At 38.8% G+C, this 24,957-nt stretch overlaps 1 protein-coding gene across 1 annotated transcript in view; it reads left to right on the forward strand.

The window, feature by feature from the left end:
• KIAA1958 (KIAA1958 ortholog) overlaps nucleotides 1-24,208 on the forward strand; it is an 80,793-nt gene extending 56,585 nt beyond the window's left edge. The window contains exons 3-4 of the mRNA XM_032595624.1: nucleotides 11,334-11,506; nucleotides 23,058-24,208. Of these exons, the coding sequence (XP_032451515.1) occupies nucleotides 11,334-11,506; nucleotides 23,058-23,864 (980 nt within the window). The 3' untranslated portion in view covers nucleotides 23,865-24,208. The remainder of the gene's footprint in view (nucleotides 1-11,333; nucleotides 11,507-23,057) is intronic.
• The last annotated feature ends 749 nt before the right edge of the window (nucleotides 24,209-24,957 follow it).

The raw sequence follows: 24,957 nt of genomic DNA on the forward strand, positions 1-24,957 counted from the left end.
TGCAGTGTTACAGTACATGTTTATTTCTTTCAGGGCAAAGCCTCCCAGTTATTTTCAAAATTGCCTTCCTTTTCTTATGCATTTACTCTCCTAGAGAAACTTTAGAATCAACCTGACCAGTAATAACAAAAGAGAGGGATTTTAATTGGAATTACACCACATCAAAGATTACTTGAAGAAATTAAACATCTTTATAATGTTGAACCTTCCCATCCAGGTACATGTTATGGCTCTTCATTTATTAGGTTTATATATTTTTAATTTTAAGGATTTTTGAAAGTTTTCTTACTGAATTTTATAAACATAAAAGTACACAAATAGTTAATGTACACGTTTGATTAATTTTTTATGAAGCAAGCTTATTGCTGTAACATAGAACATTACTGAACCCCATAAAATTCCCTCACGTGCCCTGCCTTAGTTACCTCCCTAAGATAACCGCTATGTTAAGAGTCACTTTATCTGTTTTCAGATTATATAAGGGGACCATTTCAATATACTGTGTTGTGTCTGGACTCTTTTGTTTAACCTCGTATTTGTTGGCTCATCCATATTTTTCATGTTAGTTGATTCCAGTACTCATTCCTTGTCATTATTATAAATAATGACATTATTATACAATAAATTATTGTATAAATATTTTACAATTTAAAATGCATTTTATTATGGACTTAGGGATATTTCCAGTTCAGGGCTTTCTCTTATTGTGCTTTTATGAACACTCATATGCCTTTCAGTAAACATGTACATATTTCTGTTGGGTGTATACTCAGGTGTAGGATTGCTGGATCATAGAATATTTGTGTGTTCTGGGGCACCTGAGTGCTTAATCGGTTAAGCATCTGACTCTTGCTTTCAGCTCAAGTCATGATCTAATGGTTTATGAGATTGAGCCCTGTGACAGGCTCTGTGCTGACAGCATGAAACCTGCTTGGATTCTCTCTCCCTCTCTCTGCTCCTCACCCGCTCACACATGCACGCTTTCTCAAAAATAAACATTAAAAAAAAAAAAAGAATATTTGTGTGTTCAACTTTAGTAGATACTACCAATTAGTTTCCAAAGTGCTTGTGCAAGTGACACTCCTACCAGCTGAGTGGGAGTATTCTTGTCACTCCACCTCCTCACCAATGGTTGATATTTGCAGATTTTTTTTCATTTTAGACATTTTGGTGAACACATTTTAACTTACATTTCCTGAAATATTAATGGTATTTCTTATTTTATGCAGTGTCCATTCAATTTGTCCATTTTTAATGGGACTAGCTCTCTTCTAATTGGTTTGTTATAGATACACCCTTCAGATATATCTTCTCCCACCATGTGGCTTGCCTTTGCACCCTCCAAATGGTGCATTTTAATAAATGTCTTTTTAATTTTAATGATTCAATTTGTCAATCGTTTAGTTTTGGGGTAATATTACTGATATTCTATTAAAAATATGTCGCGGGGGGCGCCTGGGTGGCGCAGTCGGTTAAGCATCCGACTTCAGCCAGGTCACGATCTCGCGGTCCGTGAGTTCGAGCCCCGCGTCGGGCTCTGGGCTGATGGCTCAGAGCCTGGAGCCTGTTTCAGATTCTGTGTCTCCCTCTCTCTCTGCCCCTCCCCCGTTCATGCTCTGTCTCTCTCTGTCCCAAAAATAAATAAACGTTGAAAAAAAAAAATTAAAAAAAAAAAAAAATATGTCGCGGGGCACCTGGGTGGCTCAGTTGGTTAAGTGTCCAACTTCAAGGTTTACGGGTTTTGTCAGGCTCTGTGCTGACAGCTCAGAGCCTGGAGCCTGCTTCAGATTCTGTGTCTCCCTTTCTCTGCACCTTCCCCACTTGCACTCTGTCTCTTTATCCCTCTCAAAAATAAAAAAAAAAACATGGGGCACCTGGGTGGCTCAGTCATTTGTGCATCTGACTTCGGCTCAGGTCATGATATCGCTGTTTGTGAGTTTGAGCCCTGCATTGGGCTCTGTGCTGATAGCTGGGAGCCTGGAGCCTGCTTCAGATTCTGTGTCTCCCTCTCTCTCTGCCCCTCCCCTGCTTGTGCTCTGTCTCTCTCTGTCTCTCAAAGTGAATAAATGTAAAAAAAAAAAAAATTTTTTTAATAAATAAAAAAAAACATTAAAAACAATTTTTTAAAATATGTAGCTACCCCAAAGTCATAACAATGGTCTCCTATGTTTTTTTTCTAGAAGCTTTATTGTTTAACCATTCATATTTAGGTCATAATCCATTTGGAATTGTTGTTTGTTTGTGGTGTGAAGTAGGCATCCAGTTGGCTCATATTATGTAAGGATTTTTGTGTGTTTATGGGCTGTGTTGCCTTGTAATTTTCTTTTATTGTATTGTTCTTGTCATACTTTTAATAGAAAAGTTATGCTGCCGTATAAAAGAAAATGAGTATTATTCTCTCATTTTCTGTCACTAGCAGAGTTTTTAGGTTTAGCATTATGTATTCCTTAAACATTAAAAGAATTTGCTAGTGAAATCCGTCTGAACCTGAAGGGTTTTTTGTGTTATTTTAATTTTTAAAAATGTTTTATTTATTTTTGAGAGTGAGAGAGACACAGTACTAGCAGGGGAGGGGCAGAGACAGAGGGAGACAGAATCTGAAGCAGGCTCCAGGCTCTGAGCTGTCAGCACAGAGCCCAACACAGGACTTGAACCTGTGAACAGCGACATCATGACCTGAAGTCAGATGCCTAACTGACTGAGCCACCCAGGCACCCCTTTTTTGTGATATTTTAAATTATAGAGTCAATTTCTTTAATGGGTGTAGTACTATTTAAATTTTACATTTCTTGTTCAGTTTTAGTAAGTTGTGGCTTTTCTAGATATTTGTGCATTTTGTCCAAATTTTCAAATTTATTGGCATCAAATTGTTCATAATATCTTTTCACTGTCTTTTTAATATCTGTAGGATCTGTAGTGATAACACCTGTTTCATTCTTGCTATAGCAATTTGTGCCTTCTCTCATTTTTCATACCAGTTTATTAATTTTGTTAGTCTTTTCCAATCTTTTTGGCATTACTTTTTTTTAATTGTAAATTTCCTATTTCATTGATTTCTAATATGTGTATTATTACCTTCTTTCTACTTCTTTGAGTGTATATGTTATTCTTTTTATAATTTCCTAGTACAGTTGATATTCAACCTTTCTTCCTAATCTCTGCATTCAATGCTATCATTTTCTCTATAGGTACTGCAAAAAGTGCATCTCACAACTTTGACATGTATATTATTGTTATCATTCAGTTTGAAATATTTTCTAATTCCCATTGAGTTTTTTTCCATTCATCAGGGGTTATTTAAAAGCATAATATTGCTTAATTGTCAAAAGTTATCTTCTTGTAATTGATTTATATTTTAGTTTTGCTGATATTCTGCATGATTTAATCCTTTGGAATGTTGAAATTGGCTTTAGGTCCTAGCATTTCTATTTTGGTAAAAGTGCCATGTATCTTTGAAAAGAATGTGTTTTCTGAAGTTGTTAGATATGTTGCTCTTTGTGTATCAATTAAGTAAGGTTTGATACTTGCATTGTTTAAGTCTTCTATATCTTTACTGTTTTCTGTGTGTGCTTGTTTTGTTGATTATGGAAAAGGATATATTAAAATGTTAGTTGTAGATTTGCCTATATCTTTTTAAAATTCTTACAACTTTAGCTTTTTATATTTTTCAGCTATGTGATTAGATCTATAGAAATTTAGGATTGTTATATCTTTCTGTTGAATTTTATAACATTTCTCTTTAGGGGCGCCTGGGTGGCTCAGTCAGTTAAGTGTCTGATTCTTGATTTAGGCTCAGGTCATGATCTCACAGTTTGTGAGTATGAGTCCTGCATCAGGCTTGCACTGACAGTGTGGAGCTGGCTTGGATTCTCTCTCTCCTTCTCTCTCTGCCTCTCCCCTGCAGGTGTGCATTCTCCCACTCTCAAATAAATAAACCTAAAAAAAGGTCTCTTTATTTTTAGTAATACTTCTTGCCTTAAAGTCTGTTTTGTCTGATAGATAGCTATACCAGCCTTCTTTTCTTTGTTGTTTATATGGTATATCTTTTTTTCATCCTTTTGCTTTCAACCTTTCTACCCTGTTTATTCCTATGTGTAAGGGACACGTAGCTGAGTTTTGTTTATCCAGACTGACATCACTTATCTTTTAATTGAAATATTGATCCTGTAATAATTGATACTTTTAGGTGTAAATATATCCTAGGAGCACCTGGGTCACTTGGTTGGTTAAGCATCCAACTCTTGATATGAGCTCAAGTCATAATCTCACAGTTTGTGAGTTTGAGCCCTGCATCAGGTTCTGCACTGACAGTGCAGAGCCTGCTTGGGATTCTCTCTCCCCCTCTCTGCCTCTCCTGTGCACACGCTCTCTCAATCTCTCTCTCTGTCTCTCAAAATAAATAAATAAATAGATAAATAGATAAAAATAAAAAATAAATATATCCTACATTTTTTTGCTTTGTCTTATCTATTCTTTGTGCCTTGTTTTTGATTAAGCAAGTTTTTTTTTTATTCCCATCTTCCTCCCCTATCAACTTATACATTCTTTCAATATTCTTGTAGTGGTTACCATGGAGATTAAAATATGCATCTTTGCACTGTTAAGGTCTACTTTAAATTAGTGTTTTCATCATTTTCTGGATAATACAAAGACCTTTCAACACTAGCTCCAGTTACTGTCTTCTGTGCTGTTGTAATGAATATTAATTCTACATGCATTTAAAGCCCAAGACACCATTAGTATTGTTTTAAACAGCTGCATTCATTTAGCTTCACCTACATATTCAATCTTTCCAGTATTCTTTATTTTTTGCTATATCAATGTGCTTATATCCTGGATCACTTCCTTTGCCTGAAAAACTCCCTTTATTGTCACTTAATGCTTGACTGCTGATAACGAAGACCTTCATTATTTTGTATGACTTCCTCTGTATTTCACCTTTATTTTTGAAGCATGCTTTGCTTAGTATGAATTCTACACTTGTAGCAGTTTTCTTTCAGCATGTTAAAGATGATCATCTGTCTCCTGGCTTCCATCATACCAGTTGAAAAACCAATCAATCTGTTTTTGCTCCATTGAAGGTAATTTGTACTTTTCCTCCAGTTTCTTTTAAGATTTTCTTCTTGTCTTTTATCTCCTCAACTTACAACACCCTGCACTGGGCCATCCTCCCAACCACAGATCCCTTTCTCACTGCACTCAAATCCTAACATCCTATGCTGGTAAGCCCTCCTGCATGGAAAGCTCTCATCACACTTCTTGGGCTGTGATAACTGGCACCAGGCCACTCCCATGCAGGGAAGCCCTACTCACTCCAGCAAGACTCTAACTTTTCACATAGGGCTTTTTCCCATATCTCCTGCTGCTGTGCGGGTGTCCTTAGTCTGCTCAGACAGTCACACCACATACCTGGATACCCCTGCATGAGATGTTTTTTTCCTCTGAGTTCAGGATCTATTGTCTCCCCACTAAAACATATTTCTTGCCCCAGCTTCCTACACCCCTCACTGGGCAGTTCTATGCAGGTGTCCTCTTTACCCTTTCAGGCTTCATGCCTCACTGTAAGCCACCACAGTCCCTTCAACATACACATACTCCAGTACAGGTGTCTACTTTGCTCTGCCCCACCAACAGTTTTGAAACTGAGTAGTTCAGGAAGAAAAGGGAAACAGATGAAGGAAAGAGGACGAAGAGAAAGAAGGCAGAGGATTTTGTAAGTTCCATTTTGCTAATAGATTTTAATGCTCTAGTAAAATTCTCTACCTTTTCCTTATTTTCTTGAACATATTAAACTTACTTGAAAGTCCGTGTCTGACAACTCCAGTAATCTGGATAATCATGTCTGATTTTTCTCTTGTTTTTCATTCATTTGGCCTTATTTTATACTATGTCTGTTAACTTGTTATGAATGATGGCCATTTTGTATGAAAGCTTGCTGAAGATGTTATCCTTCCTCCAGAGAGGATTTAAATTTCTGCTAGCTAGCAAATAAGGTAGGCAGATCACCTTAACCCAGGTGAGACTGTTCTACAGGTCTTCCTTGACTTACAGTGAGGTTGTATCTTGATAAACCCATCATAAGTTAAAAATGTTTTCGGTAGAAAATGCATTTAATACGCCTAACCTAGTGAACATCTCTGCCTAGCATAACCCTCCATGTGCTCAGAACACTGACATTAGCCTACAGTTGGGCAAAATCACCTAACACAAGGCCTGTTTTATAGTAAAATGTTGAATATCTCATGTAATTTACTGAATACTGTACTGAAAGTGAAAGACAGAATGGTCGTATGGGTACAGAATGGTTATGAGAGTATCGGTTGTTTACCCTTATCATGTGGCTGACTGGGAGCTGCAGCTGGCCACCCTTGCCCTGCATTGTGAGAGAGCATCTTACCACATATTGCTTAGCCCAGGAAAAGATCAAAATTCAAATTCTGAAGTACAGTTTCTACTGAATGCCTATTACTTTTGCATCATTATAAAGTCGAACCATAGTAAGTCAGGGGCCATCTGTATTTCGTTTCTCTTATTCTTACAGTTAAGCCCTTCCTGGGTCTCAAATGAAAGTCTGTATTGTTACCAAGTTTTTTATGCCTTGGAAGGCCCTGGATTACTATTCTTGACCCTCAGTGCCATGAGGTTTCCTCTTAGTGATTTCTCCTTTCTACTTGTTTTTTTTGCATCTTACCCCTGTGTGTTTAGCTTAGGAATCAGCAATTCCTAGAAGGAAAATTGCATGCAGAATGTTGGCTTACTTTTCCATGGTTCCCTTCCTCCAGGTTCTCCGACTCTCAAGTACTGGCTGCTTGTTAGCCCTGTACTTGAATATTTGTGTACTTGTTTCCCTAGGATTGCTGTAGACTGCAGGCTGCTTGTTTGTTTGGGTTCTATGACCTGCACTGCAACCCTTCAGATGACTGAAGAGGAAAACATGGCAATCAATGCAGGACTCCCCTCTGTGCATTTCCCTTCTCACCAGGATGTTTGCTCCTTGAGTTCCAGTTACTGTGGTTGTTTTCCAGGGCATTGTATCTAGCTTTATTTTCAGCAGGAAAGATAGTGTAATACCAGCTGCTTCATGATAGCCCTAAGCGGAAGTCCTCCTGCCATCATTTTTGAGTTTTCTTTTCTTCTGTTAACTTGTTCTTGATGCTTTGTCTTTCACGATTGAAAATGTCTTTATTTTGCCCTAGCACTTGAATGATACCTTAGGTAGGTAATAGAATTATTCATTTCTTAGCCTTTTCCTCTTACAACTCTGAGAAGACAGAGTCATTATATTGTAGCATGGGGTGTCACAGATGAGAGATCTGATTCATGTTACTGTTAATGGCTCCCCGCTACCCCTCTTACTAGAAGGATCACAGAATTTTCTTTTTTGTTCATAGACCTTGGAAATTTCACTAAGATATGTTTATATATGTGTCTTCTTCAGTATGTCTGTTTGATAGTTCATGAGCTTTAACATCCTAAAGATTAAAATCTCTTTGATTAATGGAACTTTTCATATATTATTTCTTTGACTATTTATTGTATTCTATCTTCTCAATTTTTTCTTTTGAACTCTTATCAGATGGATTTTGAATCTCCTATATCAGTCTCCCACCCCTCTTAACCCACCCTCATAATTTAAAAACTGTTATGATTTTGCTTGCCCTCAGGGGAAATTCCTTCCATATCACTAATTTGTCTTTTAGCAGTGTTCATTCAAATACACAGTTCTTCTATCAAATATTTTTAAAATATTATTTTGTCAATCATTTTCAATTTCTACGGTCTTTCTTGTTCTCCTATTTTTTCTTTTCCAATGAAAGCTGTCATTGTTTTAAGGATGCATTATGCTCTCAGGTTTATGTAATGATACATTTGTGATCTTTTAAACTTTTTCTTTGGTTTTCTGAATTAACACTGCGGGAGAGTGGGAATGTGGATCCCGTTGATCTGCTTGTGAAACTTGGTAAGTTTCATGCTACTGGTTTTCCCCAGTTGCCAAGTAACGCTTGTGTGCTCACATTTTAAAATGAAAGTCTAGATGTATCATTGCTGCCAGCTCACAGGGATTTCCTTAGACATTGTTAAGTGTTCCTGTTTGATATATCTGGATAGAGCTCACTTTTGCGGCTAATAGTTGAACACAGGGTTTTGCAAGTGGACTTCACCCAGCTATAATGAATGGACAAAGAAGTCCCATGAATAGGCATCCCTTCAGGGTGTATAAGCTGAAAGCAAGCTGGGAAGCCAGGAACTTGCAAATGTAGACACAGGGATGGTGCTACCTAAGACAGGGCATGCATGCATTCAGGGATTTTTTGCTTTTTTGCAGTTGCTTTTTGTTTTTCCTTCCCTGTGTCCAGTGGGGCTGTCTCAGGTTTCCTGAGGCAAGGCCCCTTCTCTCTCTGACTCTGAGGATAGTCTTTCACAGTGATTTCCCTCACATTACACACTGTGCTTGCCAACACCTATGCTGTACATGATGTATGTGGTAGCCATGCGTAGAGAGCCAGCGCGGTTGTTCAGATCTGGCCGTCCTTAGAGTGAGTACCTGACCCCATGGCCCACTCCCCCTCCAATGGCCAGCTCTTCCTAGCTTTGAGCTCAGAGTTTGCCTATTCTCCAATGGAAGGAGAATTCAAATCCTTCTTTAGTGGTCCCCTCTTTGTTCCATATTCAGTTATAAGTTCTTACTTTTGTTTGTTTCTCCATCATACGGTCTCCTAAAAATGCCCTCGACGCCATAGCTCTGCCACTTCTACTCAGAATTTTCAAAGAGCAGCTTATTATGTAAGTTTAATTTAATCCTTAAATACACTTATGAAAGAAACATATATGTCACTTAATCATTTTCACACAATTTATTTCCCTTTATGTAAGCATACAAGCATTCTTTACTATTTCTGTATGTACTAGGATTTTGTTTTCCATTTTCAGTATACAGTCTCTATCCTATGATAAAAATGAAATTATTTAAAGCCATGTAATTTTTTCATGTAATAATTAAACCTCCAATCTTGCAGTGTGACTTTTTTCTGCTCCTGTACTGTACTGAAATGATGGGGACTGGGCTGTGTTGCAAATACATCCTGTGTTCTGGTTACTAACAATAAATAAATAAATAGGGGCACCAGGGTGGCTCAGTCAGTTAAGCATCCAACTTTGGCTCAGGTCATGATCTTGCGGTTCATGGGTTCGAGCCCTGCATCAGGCTCTCGGCTGTCAGCTTAGAGCCTGGAGCCTGCTTCTGATTCTGTGTCTTCCTCTCCCTCTCTGCCCCTCCCCTGCTCACGCTCTGTATCTCTCTGTCTCTCAAAAATAAATAAACACTAAAAAAATAATAATAAACATAGTGAAACTGTAGTGGTTGTGCAAATAAATCGGACTTAGTTCTCCTCACTGAAGGCTAATACGAGTATATGTTGGGGGCCAGGATATACTTTTCATAAGTGGCTAATATCTAAATTGTATTCTGTACTGAGAACTTTATCTGTGTAGTACATGCTGCCTTTGCTGTGGCAGCCAGAGCACAGAGTCAGTGGGATCCAGGTCCATACCCTAGCTCTGGCACTTGCTAACTCCATGAATTGGGACAGCCCAGGGTCTGGCACAGAGAGGGCACCTTGGTAAATATTGGATGAGTGATGTATGAAGTTACTAAATGTATGAGGTGACTTAGTTTCCTTATCTGTAAAATAAGTATAACAACACAATTGCTTAGTGATTACATATCATTTATATAACTCTTGGCATATAGTAGGCATTCAATTAATACTAGATGTAATAATAATAAATTTTGTGCTAGAATCCTTTCATTAATACCAATCAAGGCCCAGAAATAATATGAATGATCTCAGTTTATGAGGGTGGTGAAAAGAATATGCTTACATGATTCAGTCACTTTGGATAACATTTCTAGCACTGTTTCTTCCTCTCTTGCTAAAAGCATCTATTAAAGTAGATTATGTGTTCAGCAGTTCAACAGCAAACTCAAAGGGTGAAGAACACAGTCTTAAGGAGCAATACAAACCAACTGGAGATCTTCTGGACACAATTACATCACAGTTCTAAGGAATAATAAAGCAAATGTGAGACACATACTGGAGAGAATAAGGAGTTGGGTTCATGTGAAGAAGGTTATATAGAAGTGAGCTTGGAATTAGAAATGGGAGAAAAGACACTATTTGGCATGAAGACCATGGGGAGATTTCTCGGCTTCGGGTAGGGAAGGTTGGTATGGTGTCCTGGGCCCAAGTGGATACTGGGGATAGCAGGAGCTGGTGGTTGGGAGTTCCTCAGTGGGAGCAGTGAAAGGTGAGGTGAGTTAGGCAAAATGGAACCAATCTGCAGATCACCTTGGTAATTGCACTAACTTTCCATTTTGCTGTTTCTCAGCCTCTTAGCACCTTGTTTGAACATAGAAACATTCCAAAGAAGATCAGAACCATTAGATAAACTACAGGTTGGCATTGCTTTCATTTTAAGGTGGTCTACCTTGATTTTTTTTTCTATTCAAAGACAACAGTTTAAACAATTTAAGCTTGGTTTTAGTAGATCACAGAGTATAAAGAAAGGTCTAATGGTTATGGACTTGATTATCTCTTTGGTAGCCAACAATTAAAGTGGACACCTTGAGGAAGACCAGTTTTCATCTGACATAGTTTGACAATTGCAATTTAAAATCTGTTCCTTCTCCTCTGAGATGCTGTGAGGCCCTCTGGTAGTTCTCTCTTCTTTCCCCTAAAGTTATTCTCACTTTACCTTCTTTTCTGATTCTAAGGTAGCTGATGGATTGTGGAGTCAGGATTTAAATATCTCTTTGTTCATTTGTGAAAAAAATTAAAGAACTATGCCAACACCATTTAATTCAAGGTTGTCCAGGATGGCACATAAGACACTATATTACAGAGAAATAACGGCTCTACATGCACTGAGGGTCAAGAGAAAGGATGTGTAACTTGCCTTCCGTTACTTCCTTCTATTTTTTTGTTGTTGTTCATATGAATGCCTTTTTTTCTTTCCAGTGAAAGTTTTAGCTAGAACATTCTTTGTTTTTCTGCATTCATTTTTTTCTTTCTGTTACTGGAATGCCTGCATTGGTGTATCAGTTGATATATATGGCAAAAATACTAGGGCCAAAGGCAAGTTTACTGCCTTAATTCTATGCTAGAAATATTGTTCCCTACTTTATTTATTCTAATACATGTCTACTTCATAGAAATTTCATTTTTAAAGTGTTACCTCTTAGATTTCTGTTATTGAACGTGATCCCAAGATGTAATTCTCTAAAGAAAGGAATGGCAAATTATTTTAATGCCTTTTGTTGTTTTTGTTTCTAGCCTATTCTACTAAGCTCAACAAATTTCCTGTATTTAATATTAATGATGACTTGAATGATCTGTGTACCAGTGCCGTGAGCCCAAATACTACCAAAGCCACGCGGTATGCCCTGAATGTGTGGCGATATTGGTGCATGACCAACGGGCTCAAAGATCACACAGACATCACCAAGGTAAGAAACTCTTGAGTGTACTTCTTCTTTCAGCCAGCTTCACAGCTTCCGAGTGCCAGGCATTGTGTTAAGCATTGTGGGGAACACCAAACACTTGCTTTTTGCTTAAGGAAACTTGGGAAGGACATGAAATCGAAAGAAAAAAAGGCACAGTACAAAGCAGAATTTAGTAAGTGTTCTGTGAATTTACAGGTCAGAAATGCCAAAAAAAAAAAAATTCAGGCGGATAAATTAATTTCAGTCTGATGAGACTAGTGAAGGAATTGATAGTTAAAGCTGTGTGTTGAAGGCGAGTTGGAATTTCACTAGAATTAGATGAAGAAGAGTCTTCTAGGCTGAGTGACATGAGAAAGAAAGAAAAAGATTTGGAAGATAGACTTCACGTATGGGGATAGTGGACTCTAAAACAAGATTTTGATAAACCTTTAAATGCCAAACTAAAACCTTATGAATATTGGGATGCCCTTGAAGTTTTGTTTTGTTTTTGTTTGTAAGGAGTGAGTTTATCTGAAGGATTATTGCAGTGGCAACTGGGAAGAGACTGTCACAAGAGGGAAATGCTGTGACTGTAAGATCTAAAGGGTTAGGCTAAAGGGAAATCACTGAAGTTTCCTTAACAGGGAATAACATAATGAAAGAGATATTTGGGAAAAATTAATTGGAAGTGATAAGCAAAAATTTATTTAGTATCCTTGGTCCTCAATTTCCCTAGTTGCAAAATGAGCTCTTAAAATTTACTCTTCCAACTTGAAATGTTTGAGATTTGTGAATGTGAAGGAAACATTTTTGGACATATAGAGACAGAACAGAAAGGCGTGTTTTGATTTGGATATACTGAGTCTAAATCAGACAGCTATCCAGATGGACATGTCCAATAAACAGTTGGGAATGTGGGAATTAAAACATGGGAGAAAAGGGGGCACCTGGCTGGCTCAGTCAGTAGAGTATATGACTCTTGATCTCAGGGTCATGAGTTCAATCTCCACATTGGGCCTAGAGCTTACTTAAAAAATTAAATTAAAAAAAATACACACACACATACACACACACACACACACACACACATGCACGCACACAAACAAACATGGAAGAGATGTTAAAGCTGGAAGTATAGATTTAAAGGTCTTGCACACAGAGGTCATAACTGAAGCCCAAGGCCGGTGACATCTCCAAGTTCAGGTATTGTGTTTAGGGCACCAACAATAGATGAAATAAGAAATCCAGGTTTCTACTTCTTTATTTTTTAATGTTTATTTATTTATTTTGAGAGAGAGAAAGAGAGCAAGATTGTGTGTGCACAGGGGAGGGGCAGAGAGAATCCCAAGCGGGCTCTATGTTGTCAGTGCAGAGCCCAGCGTGAGGCTCCATCTCACAAACCATGAGATCGTGACCTGAGCTGAGATGAATAGTCGGTTGATTAACTGCCTGAGCCACCCAGGCACCCCTCCAGGTTTCTACTCCTGACAGCATGGTGCTATAGATACTGTGAGGGGCCTTTCTTCTCTACTTGCAAAAAGGAGAGGAAACATCCACAGTGTACATGTGCACGTGCACACACTCGGACACACACACACACACACACACACACACAAGACAGCTGGAACTGGAGCAGTGAGCAGTAGCACATATGAAAGGCAGGGTTCTCCTGAGGGTTTAGATGTATAACATCATTAAGGAAGGGAAGAGACAGATACATCACTGAAGAATCCTGGATTTAGGAGAGGACACTGAAAGGAGCCTTAAGAGGTTCTAGGCCCTACATTTGTCTCCTCACAGAGTCATATGCTAATAATCTTTGAAGTGAAACACCCAAAAGGTAGGGGTTTAGTTTTTTTGCAGATTAAAGTCAGTTAAATATGTGTTCATTAATAAAGGTTAGGGGGAGGAGGGGTGCCTGGGTGGCTCAGTCAGTTAAGCAACCAATTTCTTCTCAGGGCATGATCTCACGGTTCATGGGTTTGAGCTCCACAGTGGGCTCTATGCTGACAGCAGAGAGCCTGCTTTAGATTCTCTGTCTCCCTCTCTTTTTGCCACTCCCTGTCTCACACTCCCTCTGTCAAAAATAAGCAGTTAAAAAAAAAAAAACAAAAAAAACCAGCCACTCAAGGAAATAGATCACTATGAATGAGGTTGCATAGACACAGCAAGCAATAGATTTAGACACCAAGGACTTTAGGCAGTAGATTATAGACTAATATATATGAAATATTTACAGAAATGATAAGAATTATAAAAATGAGCAAGCAACAACATACTAATCAAAATAATCCAGCAGATTTGAAAATAACGAAAAATTTCCGCTTGTGGCCATAAGAGGAAAAGGGCCCAAAATTACCCTTCTGCTATAACAACCAGAACACTGAGCACAATATGTGCAACAAAGTGTTTTCAACAGAACAGATAGCAACAAATCCTTTAGAGAAAGGTAACAAATGAGAGTACTGAGAAAGGTCTTGTATCAGATGTAGAGAATAGTTAGCTCTAGACCAAGCTCTGTTCTAATCCCACCCAACAAATCTTAAAAGCTAGACCCAGGTGCATGAAAAGGTGCTAGCATCACTAATCATCAGGGAAATGCAAATCAAAACCACAATGAGATACCACCTCATACCTGTCAGAATGGCTAATATCAAAAAGACAGGAAATAACAGGTGTTAGTGAGAATGTGGAAAGGGAACCCTTGTGCTTTATTGTTGGAATGTAAATTAGTGTAGCCACTATGGGAAACAGAACAGAGGTTCCTCAAAACATTAAAAATGGAATTACCATATGATCCATCAATTCCACTTCCAGGTATCTGAAGGAACCAAAAACAAAAAGATTTAGGCACCCTCATGTTCATTGCACCATTATTTACAATAGCCGAGACATGGAAGCAACCTAAGTGTCCATCAATGGATGAATGGATAAAAAAAAAAAATGTGGTGCATATATACACAAAGGGATATTACTCATCTATAAAAAAGAAGGAAATCCTGTCATTTGCAACAACATGAATGGACCTAGAGGGCATTATGCTAGGTGAAGTAAGTCAGAGAAAGACAAATGCCTTAAGATCTCACTTATATGTGGAATCTAAAAGCAAAACAAAATAACAACAACAACAACAACAAAACACCCAAACTCATAGACAAATAGAAAAGATTGTGTTTGCTGGAGGTAGTGGGGAGGGGCATTGGGAAGGAGAGTAAAATGGGGAAGGTGGTCAAAAGGTTTAAACTTCCAGTTATAAAATAAATAAGTCGTGGGAATATGATGTACAGTTTGGTGACAATAGTTGACAATACTGTATTGTATATTTGAAAGTTGCTAAGAGAGTAGATCTTAAAAGTTCCCATTAACAATACAAAAAAGTTAACTGTATGTGATGATGGATGTTAGCTAGACTATGGTAATCGTTTTTCAGTATATACAAATATTGAATCATTGTGTTGTACATCTGAAACTAATATAGTGTTATGTGTCATTTATATCACAATTTTTTAAGTAAAAAAAAAAAAGGCAAGACATAGAAGGATTGAATGATTTTCAAGTAACTTAACTGTGTCCCAGAACAAAGCTTAAGAATATTTATAGGAACATAAATATATACAGAACCAAAGAAATAAAATTCACAATGTCTGTCAAAAATTATTGGACATGCAAAGAAGCAAGAACATATCCCTTAAAAGAATGAATCAATCAAAACCAACCCAGATCTAACAGATTTTAGAATTAGACAAGACATTAAACAGTTATCATAAAGAAGATAAGCAAAAAAAAAAAAAAAGAAGAAGAAGATAAACAAATGGCCAATGAGCACATGAAAAAACACTCAACTTCATTAGACATCAAGGAAATGCAAATCAAAACCACATGAGATTCCATTTCACATCCAATAGAAAGACTATAATAATAACATTTTGTAAAAAGATAATAACAAGTGTTGGTGCAGATGTAGAGAAATTGGAAGCCTCTTACACTTCTGGTGGGAATATAAAATGGTATAGCTGCTTTGGAAACAATCTGGCATTTCCCCACAAGTTTTTGAACATAGAGTTACTCTTTCACCCAGCAATTCCACTCCTATGCATATACCCAGAAAATTCTGGGTTCAAGTGTATTTTTTGTAGCCTCATTCACAATAGCCAAAACGTAGGAGTAACCCAAATGGCATGAGCAGATGAATAGATAAAATGTGGCATATCCATACGATGGAATATTATTTGGCAATAAAGAGAAGTGAAGTACTGACAGATGCTTATAGCGTGAATGAACCTAGAAAATGTTATACTAACTGAAAAAAGTCAGAAACAAAAGGACAAGTATGTATTATTCCATTTATGTAAGATATCTAGAAGAAGCAAGGTCATAAAGATAGAAGGTATGATAGAGGTTACCCGGGGCTGGGGGAGGAGGAAGTGTGGAGTTATTGTTGAATGAGTACAGTTTGGAATGATGAAGAAGTTCTGGAAATGAATAGTGGTAGTGGTTGTGCAATGTTACAAATGTACTTAATGCCACTGCATTGTATAATTATATATGGTTAAGATGGTAAATGTTGTATGTATTTTACCATAATAAAAAATCAGTAAAATATAACCACTTCACCTTTATTAATAATTTTAAAATTCACTGTTCTCACATACCCCATCACAATTTCTTCATCCCTACTAAACTTTCTAGGCTCGAGGGTCTTGTCTTCTAAACTTTGTGAAGTCACTATGAGACAGTTGTCTCTTACTGGGAACCTTTACATTCCCATGCAGGAATCCCTGAAAAGAACCTAATTTCTCCACAGTCTCTAAGGATTAAATAAGTTTTGCAACCCAGGTGAAGAAAATGTCCCATCTGTCTGGTAGAGTGTGCCTTATCACCCCTGCACTGGTATTTCTTAGTTTCCCCTGTGTTAGCTAGAGGAATAATGGGTGAGAAAGAAGATGTATTTCAGTCCTCTGTAATCTATTCACATGGGCCACTCAAAATAAACATTTTTTAATAACTTAAGAAAGAGGCCAGTATCTTAAAGGATTAGCCAATATTTAATAAAAAGAAGGAATTGTGGCATCCAAAATCCATATTCTTTAGTCTCACCTTCTTGGTCTCAATGTGTGTGTATATATATGTATATATATGCTTATTTTAAGCAAATTTGCTTATTTTAAGAGAGGGAGAGTGCACGCACATGCATGGGAGAGGGGGCAGAGAGACAGGCAGAAAGAATCCCAAGCAGCACAGAGCCCGACACGGTGATCAAACCCACAAATCGCAAGATCATGACCTGAGTTGGAATCAAGAGTCAGACACTCAGTCGATTGAGCCACCAAGGTACCCCAAGATATTTTTAATCTAGATGTGTCTTTAAAGATAGTTATAGCTGACAGCAGACAAGGTAGGTAACAGCTCTTGATCATGATTTGGTAGCTGGTGAGCCTCAAATTTAGTTGTTTGTTCAAGGGAGAAAGCAAGGAGTCAAGTCAGACTTCAAAATATCATCTAAATAAGTGGGGTGTACCCTCCAGTCTCACTCTGTTGCCTACTGTGTGAGTTTCACATAGTATTTTTCATACAAGTTATTTTCACAGGTGTGATCTGATCCTCCCTGACCCATCTCCCTCAAGGTTGCTATTTCAGTGACCTAGACTCACTCATTGGAAAATAGAGCATCTTGAGGTTCCACACTTATCTTTCTGAATAAATTAAAATTTGGTAACTGCAAGAATGAAGTAAATTTTTGTTGTCAGCAATGGTTACTTCAGGATTCATTTTATTTTCCTAGAAGAGTACTTGTAGTTCATAAACATTTCTCCACTTTTTTCATCCTCCTAGGTAAGATTATCCACAGAGGGATTTGAGACATTCCCCAAAAGTAACTCTTCATTGGCTTGTCTTATAACTCTTTCAAGTGTCAAAGATTACTGTGTAGTTTTGGAACTTGCCATGCAAGTCAGCCTTTTCTTACTCTGTTCTTTCTGGAGTCATCGACCCCATGACCATGCTCTTTCTTACTTCTCTTTGGTCATTTTGACATCCAAGAAACCAAGTTTATAATCCATGGTGAATTTTGACATGGTGATTCTATACAGAGTCATTAATGAAGAAAAATAGTTTCGTGTGATGTCTTTATAACAAATTTAAAGACCTTGGTAACCTGAACAAATAACCACCAACCAAAATTGAGAAAACTAAGGAGGCAGCCAACGTGGGCCAGAATGAATGGTTTCTTATGGACATACAATATAAGTTGTATGACTCGACATTTCTCCAGGAATTGCTTTTGCTGTGGTTTTACTTTGTAATCTGTGGTATTCTATGTAAATCAAGAAAAACATTCTGCATCTTAAGTCAGTTTGGCTGTCCTGACTGTGAGGTAAATTCATTGACTTAACTGTGTTTATCAGTTCATTGTGGATCACTGATGTATTGCAGACGTTCTGCTGTGTGTTGAAGACCTGGTCATGTATAAGATGTCATTCTTGCCTTCACAGAGCTCTCAGTCCATTTTGAGAAGCAGACATAAAAATAGATAAGAAGCTCTGCAATATGGAGAAGGCCATAATAAAAAATTAAATTAAGTGTTGTGGGATCCTAGGTGAGAGAGTAACTTTGCTTAGGGAAGCTGGAAAAGCCTTTATGTAGACAGCAGAATTTGAGCTAGATCTGAAATAAGAGAGATTTTCCAAATAGAGAAGGTTAGAAGAAAAAGGCATTCTGGACATAGGAAGTAGAGTGCAAAGACTTCGAGGCGTAAGAGTACCTGATGGTTCCTGTGAATGGCACAGAGTTCAGTGAGGCTGGAAAATAATATACAGAGAAAACAGCAGATTAGGCTAGAGAAATAGTGTGTGTACCAGTTAATGATAGCTGCATAACAAACCACTCAAAAGGTTAGTGGTTTAAAGCAACATACATTTTATTTGCTCATGATTCTATGGGTTGTTCTTAGCTGGGTACTTCTTCTACTGGTCACTTGGAGTATCTAACATGTGGGTGCAGGGTATTAGATGGGAGACAGCTTGTCTCTGCTTCACATGTTACATGGTCTAGTTGGGCTTCCTCACTTGGTAACATTATGTACTAAGCTGATGAAAGCACAACCTGTTGGAACCTATAAGACCAAAGCAGATGAAAGCAGCATCTCTTGAGGCCTAAGTTTGGAATTCACACACAGTTAACTTTTGCCATGTTCTTTAGTCAAGAGAAGTCATGGCCAGCCCAGATTCCAAGGATGGGAAAAATAGGTTCCACCCCTTGATGGGAGGAGCAGCATTGCAGAGAGGGGTGGGAATAGGGAGGGGAGCAGGTGTGGCTGTCTTTGCAACCAATGTACCAGAGGGTGAAAGCAAATTATGTAAAGACTTGCTTACAAGGTGAACAGTTTGAAATTTAGTCTAAGGGCAACAGGAAGCTATCAGAGGTTGGTTGGTTTCTTGTCGTATCTTGTGTTGTTTTTAAGTACTACAGGCAAAAGGCTTTTTTCTCCACATCCCTTATTAAGGAGCCATTCCTCTAGTCCCAATGTTACTGAAGAAGCCATCATGTTAGTACAACAGCCTACCTTTTGGTTCGATGTTTGGATCAGGAGTGGGACAATCAGAATCCTTTCTTTAGATTTTTTTTCTGTTGAAAATAAGAGTTGGAACATTGCCAGTACCTGAAGCTGTAAGATGCAAACCTTAGGGAGTGCTGGGGGATTATGTTATAAGCTATATAAAGAAAGCCACTCTACACAGAGAAGCGGAGATGGGAGAAGAGTCCTGATGGTCTTGGAGACCACTAATGCTGACATCCCTGCCAAGGCTTGTTCAAATTTGGCTTATCTCTTGCAACCAAAGGAATCCCAACTAATACAAAGAGAGGTTAACACCTGCAAGTAAGGAGTTGCAAGTGACAACATAAAAATCTGAAACCAGTTAAGTTTGGGAGTCATAGTTGTTTTAACTGGTTTTTACTGGTATGTAAGAAAGTTGTTGCATGTTTATATTTTGCATATAACTATCCCACTGATGGCTTTTCAGCTGAATCTCTTGGAAATTTCCTAGACCAACAATCAGATTATCAGCAAACAATTATATTTTTATCGTCTTCCTTTAGTATACACATATACATACATACGTGTGTGTGTGTGTGTGTGTGTGTCATTTTTTTTCTTGTCTTGCCTGGTTGGCTAGGACCTCCAGAACAGTGTGTTATATAACAGTAATTATATTCAGCAAGCTCATCCTATTCCTGACATTATAAAAAAAAATTTTTAACATTTCCATGGTAGGTATAATATTTATAGTTCTGGTCTGTAAAATACTCTTCATCATAGTAAGAGGATTGGATTTTTTTTCTTCCAATCTAAATTTAATTTGAATTCTTAAAAATTTCAAATGGAGGGACGCCTGGGTGGCTCAGTCGGTTGGGCGTCCGACTTCGGCTCAGGTCATGTTCTCATGGTTCGTGGTTCGAGCCCTGCGTGGGGCTCTGTGCTGACGGCTCAGAGCCTGGAGCCTGCTTCGGATTCTGTGTCTCCCTCTCTCTGGCCCTCCCCCGCTCACGCTCTGTCTCTCTCTCTCAAAAATAAATAAAAAAAAAAAAAGAAAGAAAGAAAATTTCAAATGGATATCATACTTTCAAGTCATTTTTCAGTACTCAGCAAGTCCATGTTACTTTCTCTATGAGTAAGTCAATGATATTAACATGTTTATTAAGACCGAATCATGTTTACACTCTGTAACAATCCCTACTTGTCTCGATGTAGTATTGCTTTCCTGCAGTTCTGAATCTGATTTGATAATAGAGGCAGCCCTTGTTTTCCATGGTACCATGTTAATTGCTGCTTGTGCATATCAGAGCCGTGTGTTGGAGCCTTGTTCTCGCTTTGCACGGTTCTAACATGCACACTTTAAACATGCCTTACTTTAACCTGGCACTGTGCAAAACAAACATTGTTTGTTTACCTTTGTATTCATACACTTTTTATTATATATCTGCCAGATTTGGAGTAGAAAAAAATGAAGAACCTTTTCTTTTTCCTATGCTCCAAAACTGTTTAAATGCAAAAGCTGAATAGACTCCATAAAGCCAACTCCTTGGAGTGATGTACATCCCTGACCATCATTCCCCATATTTTGGGGGCTCTTCAGATCTTTTACCTCTTATTGAACTAACTTTGGTAATTTGCATTTTGCTAGAAAATTATTCAGGTTACCTAGATTTTCAAGTTAATATGTACAAAGTATATAATGTTCTTTCATATTATTGATTCATTTTCTATAGTTTACTGTCTTTCTCATTTCTAATGTTATTTAAATATGTATTTCCTTTCTTCTTCTTTCTCTTTCTTGCTGTCACAACCACTAGAAGTTTGTCAAAGTAGGTCTCTCCAAAGATTACATATTTTCAATTTTTAAAATATGTTTATTTTTGAGAGGGAGAGAGAGAGTGAGCATGCAAGTGGGGGAGGGGCAGAGAAAGAGGGGAACAGAGGATCCAAAGTCTGCTTGATGCTGACAGCAGATAGCCCTTTGTGGGCTTGAACCCATGAACCATGAGATCATGACCTGAGCTCAGTGGCTTGACCGACTGAGCCACCCAGTTACCCCACATTTTCATTTTTTAAGCTTTTTAAAAAATTTATTTAAGTAGTCTCTACACCCAACATGGAGCTCAAACTCACAACCTGGAGATCAAGAGTTGAATGCTCTTCCAACTGAGCCAGCTAGGCACCCCTACATATTTTCACTTTTTAATCTATCCCAATTTATATCTTTTCTAGTTCATTAATTTATGTTTTATTTTTTTATTGATTCACGCTATTGTTTTTTTAAGTTTATTTTTGAGAGAGAGAGAGAGAGAGAGCAAGCAGGGAAGGGGCAGAGAGAGAGGGAAAGAGAGGGAATCCCAAGCAGGTTCCACACCATCAGCTCAGAGCCCAACATGGGGTTCAGTCCCATGAACCATGAGATCATGACTGGAGCCAAAATCAAGAGTCAGAGGCTTAACTGACTGAGCCACCCAGGCACCCCTCTATTTTTTTTAAAGTAGGCTTCATGTCCAGTGTGAGCCCAGTGCAGGGCTTGAACTCATAACCCTGAGATTAAGACTGGATCTGAGATCAAGAGTCGGATACTTAACCGACTAAGCCACCCAGGTACCCCATGATTCGCTCTATTATTTTTTCATTTGGTTTACTTTCTCTAGCTTTTTCAGCTAAATAATCAGTTTGCTTATTTTCAGGACAATTTTCTAACAAAGTCATTCAAGAGTATGATGTTATGAGAGTGTATTTAGCAAATCTCATGCATTTTGATATGGAATGTTTTCAGTTTGGTTCATTTTTAATCTCTAACTCACTTTTTATTTTCTCTTTGACCCAAGGGCTATTAGAAGAATGAGTGTTACCTGTACAGTTTCTACTTTTAAAAAGTTTTCTGTTGAGACTTTCTTTTGTCCTAGAATGTGTAGTCGGCCTGAAATGACTATGAGCAAAGTCTGGTTTTCTCTGTCTAGCTCCTTCTTGAAAATAAAGCTGTCTTACTGGCCAGGCTTCCTTCTTTCCCTACCACATCCAACTGAGAAGCTCTCTCTAATTGTCAGTGCAGTCATTAAGCTTTTCATATTTTTTGAAAAAGTATTGATATTGCAACCCTATGGGTCATTAAGCCAGTGATATTTCTGGACCTATTCAGATATGTTCAAGTGAAGAATCAAGGTCATTAACTTGCTGTGCAACCCAGACATGCCCATCGCCTTTCCCTAAAGGCCCAGTGTTTAGTGCCAGCAGGACCCAATCGTATGTGCAGATTTTGAGGAAATTAATGCTGGATGATTCGGTCTATAAATTTAGTTCACAAATTCTTCAGAAAGAATGGTTGAATTTTCCCAAAGGAGAGAGAAGGAAATGATTTGCTAGAAAAGAGAAAAAGGGGCTTCTGGAGAAAAAGGGGCTTCCAGAGAGGAACAGAATAGTGAAAGTTACAAAGGCCAATAACAGTAACTAGTATACATATGAATATTTATATAGATATACGTGTATATGTGTTCTTCACCGTTTACAAACCACTTCACATCCCCTACTTTATTTTTTTTTAATTTTTTAATGTTTACTTATTTTTGACAGAGAGAGAGAGAAAGAGAGAGAGAGCAAGCATGAGTGGGGGAGGGGCAGAGAGAGGGAGACACAGAATCCGAAGCAGGCTCCAGGCTCTGAGCTGTCATCACAGAGCCCGACATGGGGCTTGAACTCATGGACCGCGAGATCATGACCTGAGCCGAAGTCAGATGCTCAACCGACTGAGCCACCCAGGCACCCCCATCCCCTACTTTATTTAAGCATTACAGTAATTCTTTGAGTAGGTCTTGAGTATTATGTCCCATTTTGCTGCTTGAAACACTTAGCTTACAAGTGTGGAACCAAGATCTTCTGCTTGAAGTTCTTTCACTGTCTCATGCTGAGGAGTCAACCCTCTAGAGACCACAAAATGTCTTGTCCACAATACAGCCCCTAGTGAGGATCAGGAGAAGGAAGGGGTCTGGCCCTTTGGGTGTCCTCAAATATGTAACCTCAGTGTTTGTCTCATTTGAGATCCCCGCGACGAAGTTGAACGAGCTGCTCGAGAATTTTTACGTCACCGTTAAGAAGAGTGACGGCTCCGACTTCCTGGCCACCTCGCTGCACGCCATCCGCCGGGGCCTGGACCGCATCCTGAAGAATGCAGGTGTGGGCTTTTCCATCACCAGCAGCACCTTCAGCTCTTCCACCAAGAAACTCAAGGAGAAGCTGTGGGTGCTGAGCAAGGCAGGGATGTCAGGTGCTCGTTCTCGCAATATTGTCTACTTTTCTCTTTCTGATGAGGAGGAGATGTGGCAGGCAGGGTGTCTAGGGGATGACAGCCCCATTACTCTCTTGTCCACTGTGGTCAAGTACAACAGCCAGTACCTGAACATGCGGACACTGCAGGAGCATGCAGATCTGATGTATGGTGACATTGAGCTGCTCAAAGACCCACAGAACCAGCCCTATTTTGCCCGGACAGACAGTGTCAAGCGGGAGAGCCGGAGCGGTTCCACTAGAGTGTGTCATGGGAAAATCTACCATGAGCATTCCCGGGGACACAAACAGTGCCCTTACTGCCTCCTCTACAAGTATATGTACATCCACCGGCCGCCCACCCAAATGGAGGCCAAGTCCCCTTTCTACCTTACAGCCAGGAAGGAGGCCACAGACATGGGCAGCGTATGGTATGAGGAACAGAGGATGGGACTGCGCTCTCTTCGGGGAATTGTCCCAAACTTAGCCAAGAAGGTCAAGCTGGAAAACTGTGAGAACTTCACCTTTGTCTCATTTACTCAGGTCTCTAGGAGACTTGGCTCCCACAGTTGCTGTCAGTGAGTCTTCCCTGGGTCCAGGCCACTGCCCTGCTTACCCTGGTGGGAGGGAGCTCCCTCAGGCAGCCAGGGCCAGAGCTCCGAGGTGGCAGGGGACGACTGTGACATCAAGGTCAGGCTGGTCTCTGTCAGTGTGACCTGCTGTTTCTTTGACTTCGGGTTTGTTCTTTTTTTTAACTGAAAGTAGATGGGTCTGAGTAATTAGGGTATTTTATCCAAATGTGTGTCACCTTTGTTAAATAATAGAATCTAACACAATGTATAATTGTTCCATACACAAAAGTGGAGGAAGTTCATCTTATCTAGTGCCTTTTTAGCACAGATTTTTCTCAAAAAAAAAAAAAAAAAGAGGAAGAAAAAGGAGACTGTTTAAGTAGTCATTAAAAAACTCCCAGTAGCCTAGTAGCTTTAGAATGTTATGAAGACTGTATATACTTTGTTGAATTACACTCACAGTAAGGAACTGGAAGGAGAGAGGCAGACATGTTAACTGTTTCCAGGAGAAAAATTGCACTCGACACTCCTCTCTGTGTCTTGTTGATGGATGACTTGGTTCTGCAGAGCAAGCAGCTTTGGTTGCTAGAAGCTGGTGGGGCTGCACTCAGTAGTGCTGATAAGAGAGGCGGGGGGCTGCCCCCCACTGCTGTCAGCACAGGAGCAACTTGATTCCTGCATCAACAGAGGCAGTTTTAATTTTATGGAAAGAGATTAATGCACCAGAAGATGTTTATGAGAGCAAGGTTTCCAGTGAACTAGATGGTTTGTATCGTGAGGGAATTTCCAGTAGTGGAAAAAAAAAAAAAAAAGTGGCTTGGGAAAGCGATCTGTGATCAAAATAAGAAAACCTCCTGAAGCAGAAGTGCCTACGTTTTATTTCTCAGCACCACGTGAAAGCTGTTTTCATTCGGACGTTTTTTTGGAACTGTCTTTAATCTGTTCTTTGTGTCACACAGTTGTTCTGTCAGCATCTGGCACTGGATCTGTAAAACAACTAATGGTAATTTTTCAGCTTAACCAGGAAAATCCAACAAGGCAAGCTGCAAAGAAAACCCCAAAATGTGTTCATTAAAGAGCTTTGAAATGTGTTTGTCAAAGTA

Source organism: Lynx canadensis, chromosome D4 (assembly GCF_007474595.2).
Source record: "Lynx canadensis isolate LIC74 chromosome D4, mLynCan4.pri.v2, whole genome shotgun sequence".
In the NCBI taxonomy this organism is placed as follows: domain Eukaryota; kingdom Metazoa; phylum Chordata; class Mammalia; order Carnivora; family Felidae; genus Lynx; species Lynx canadensis.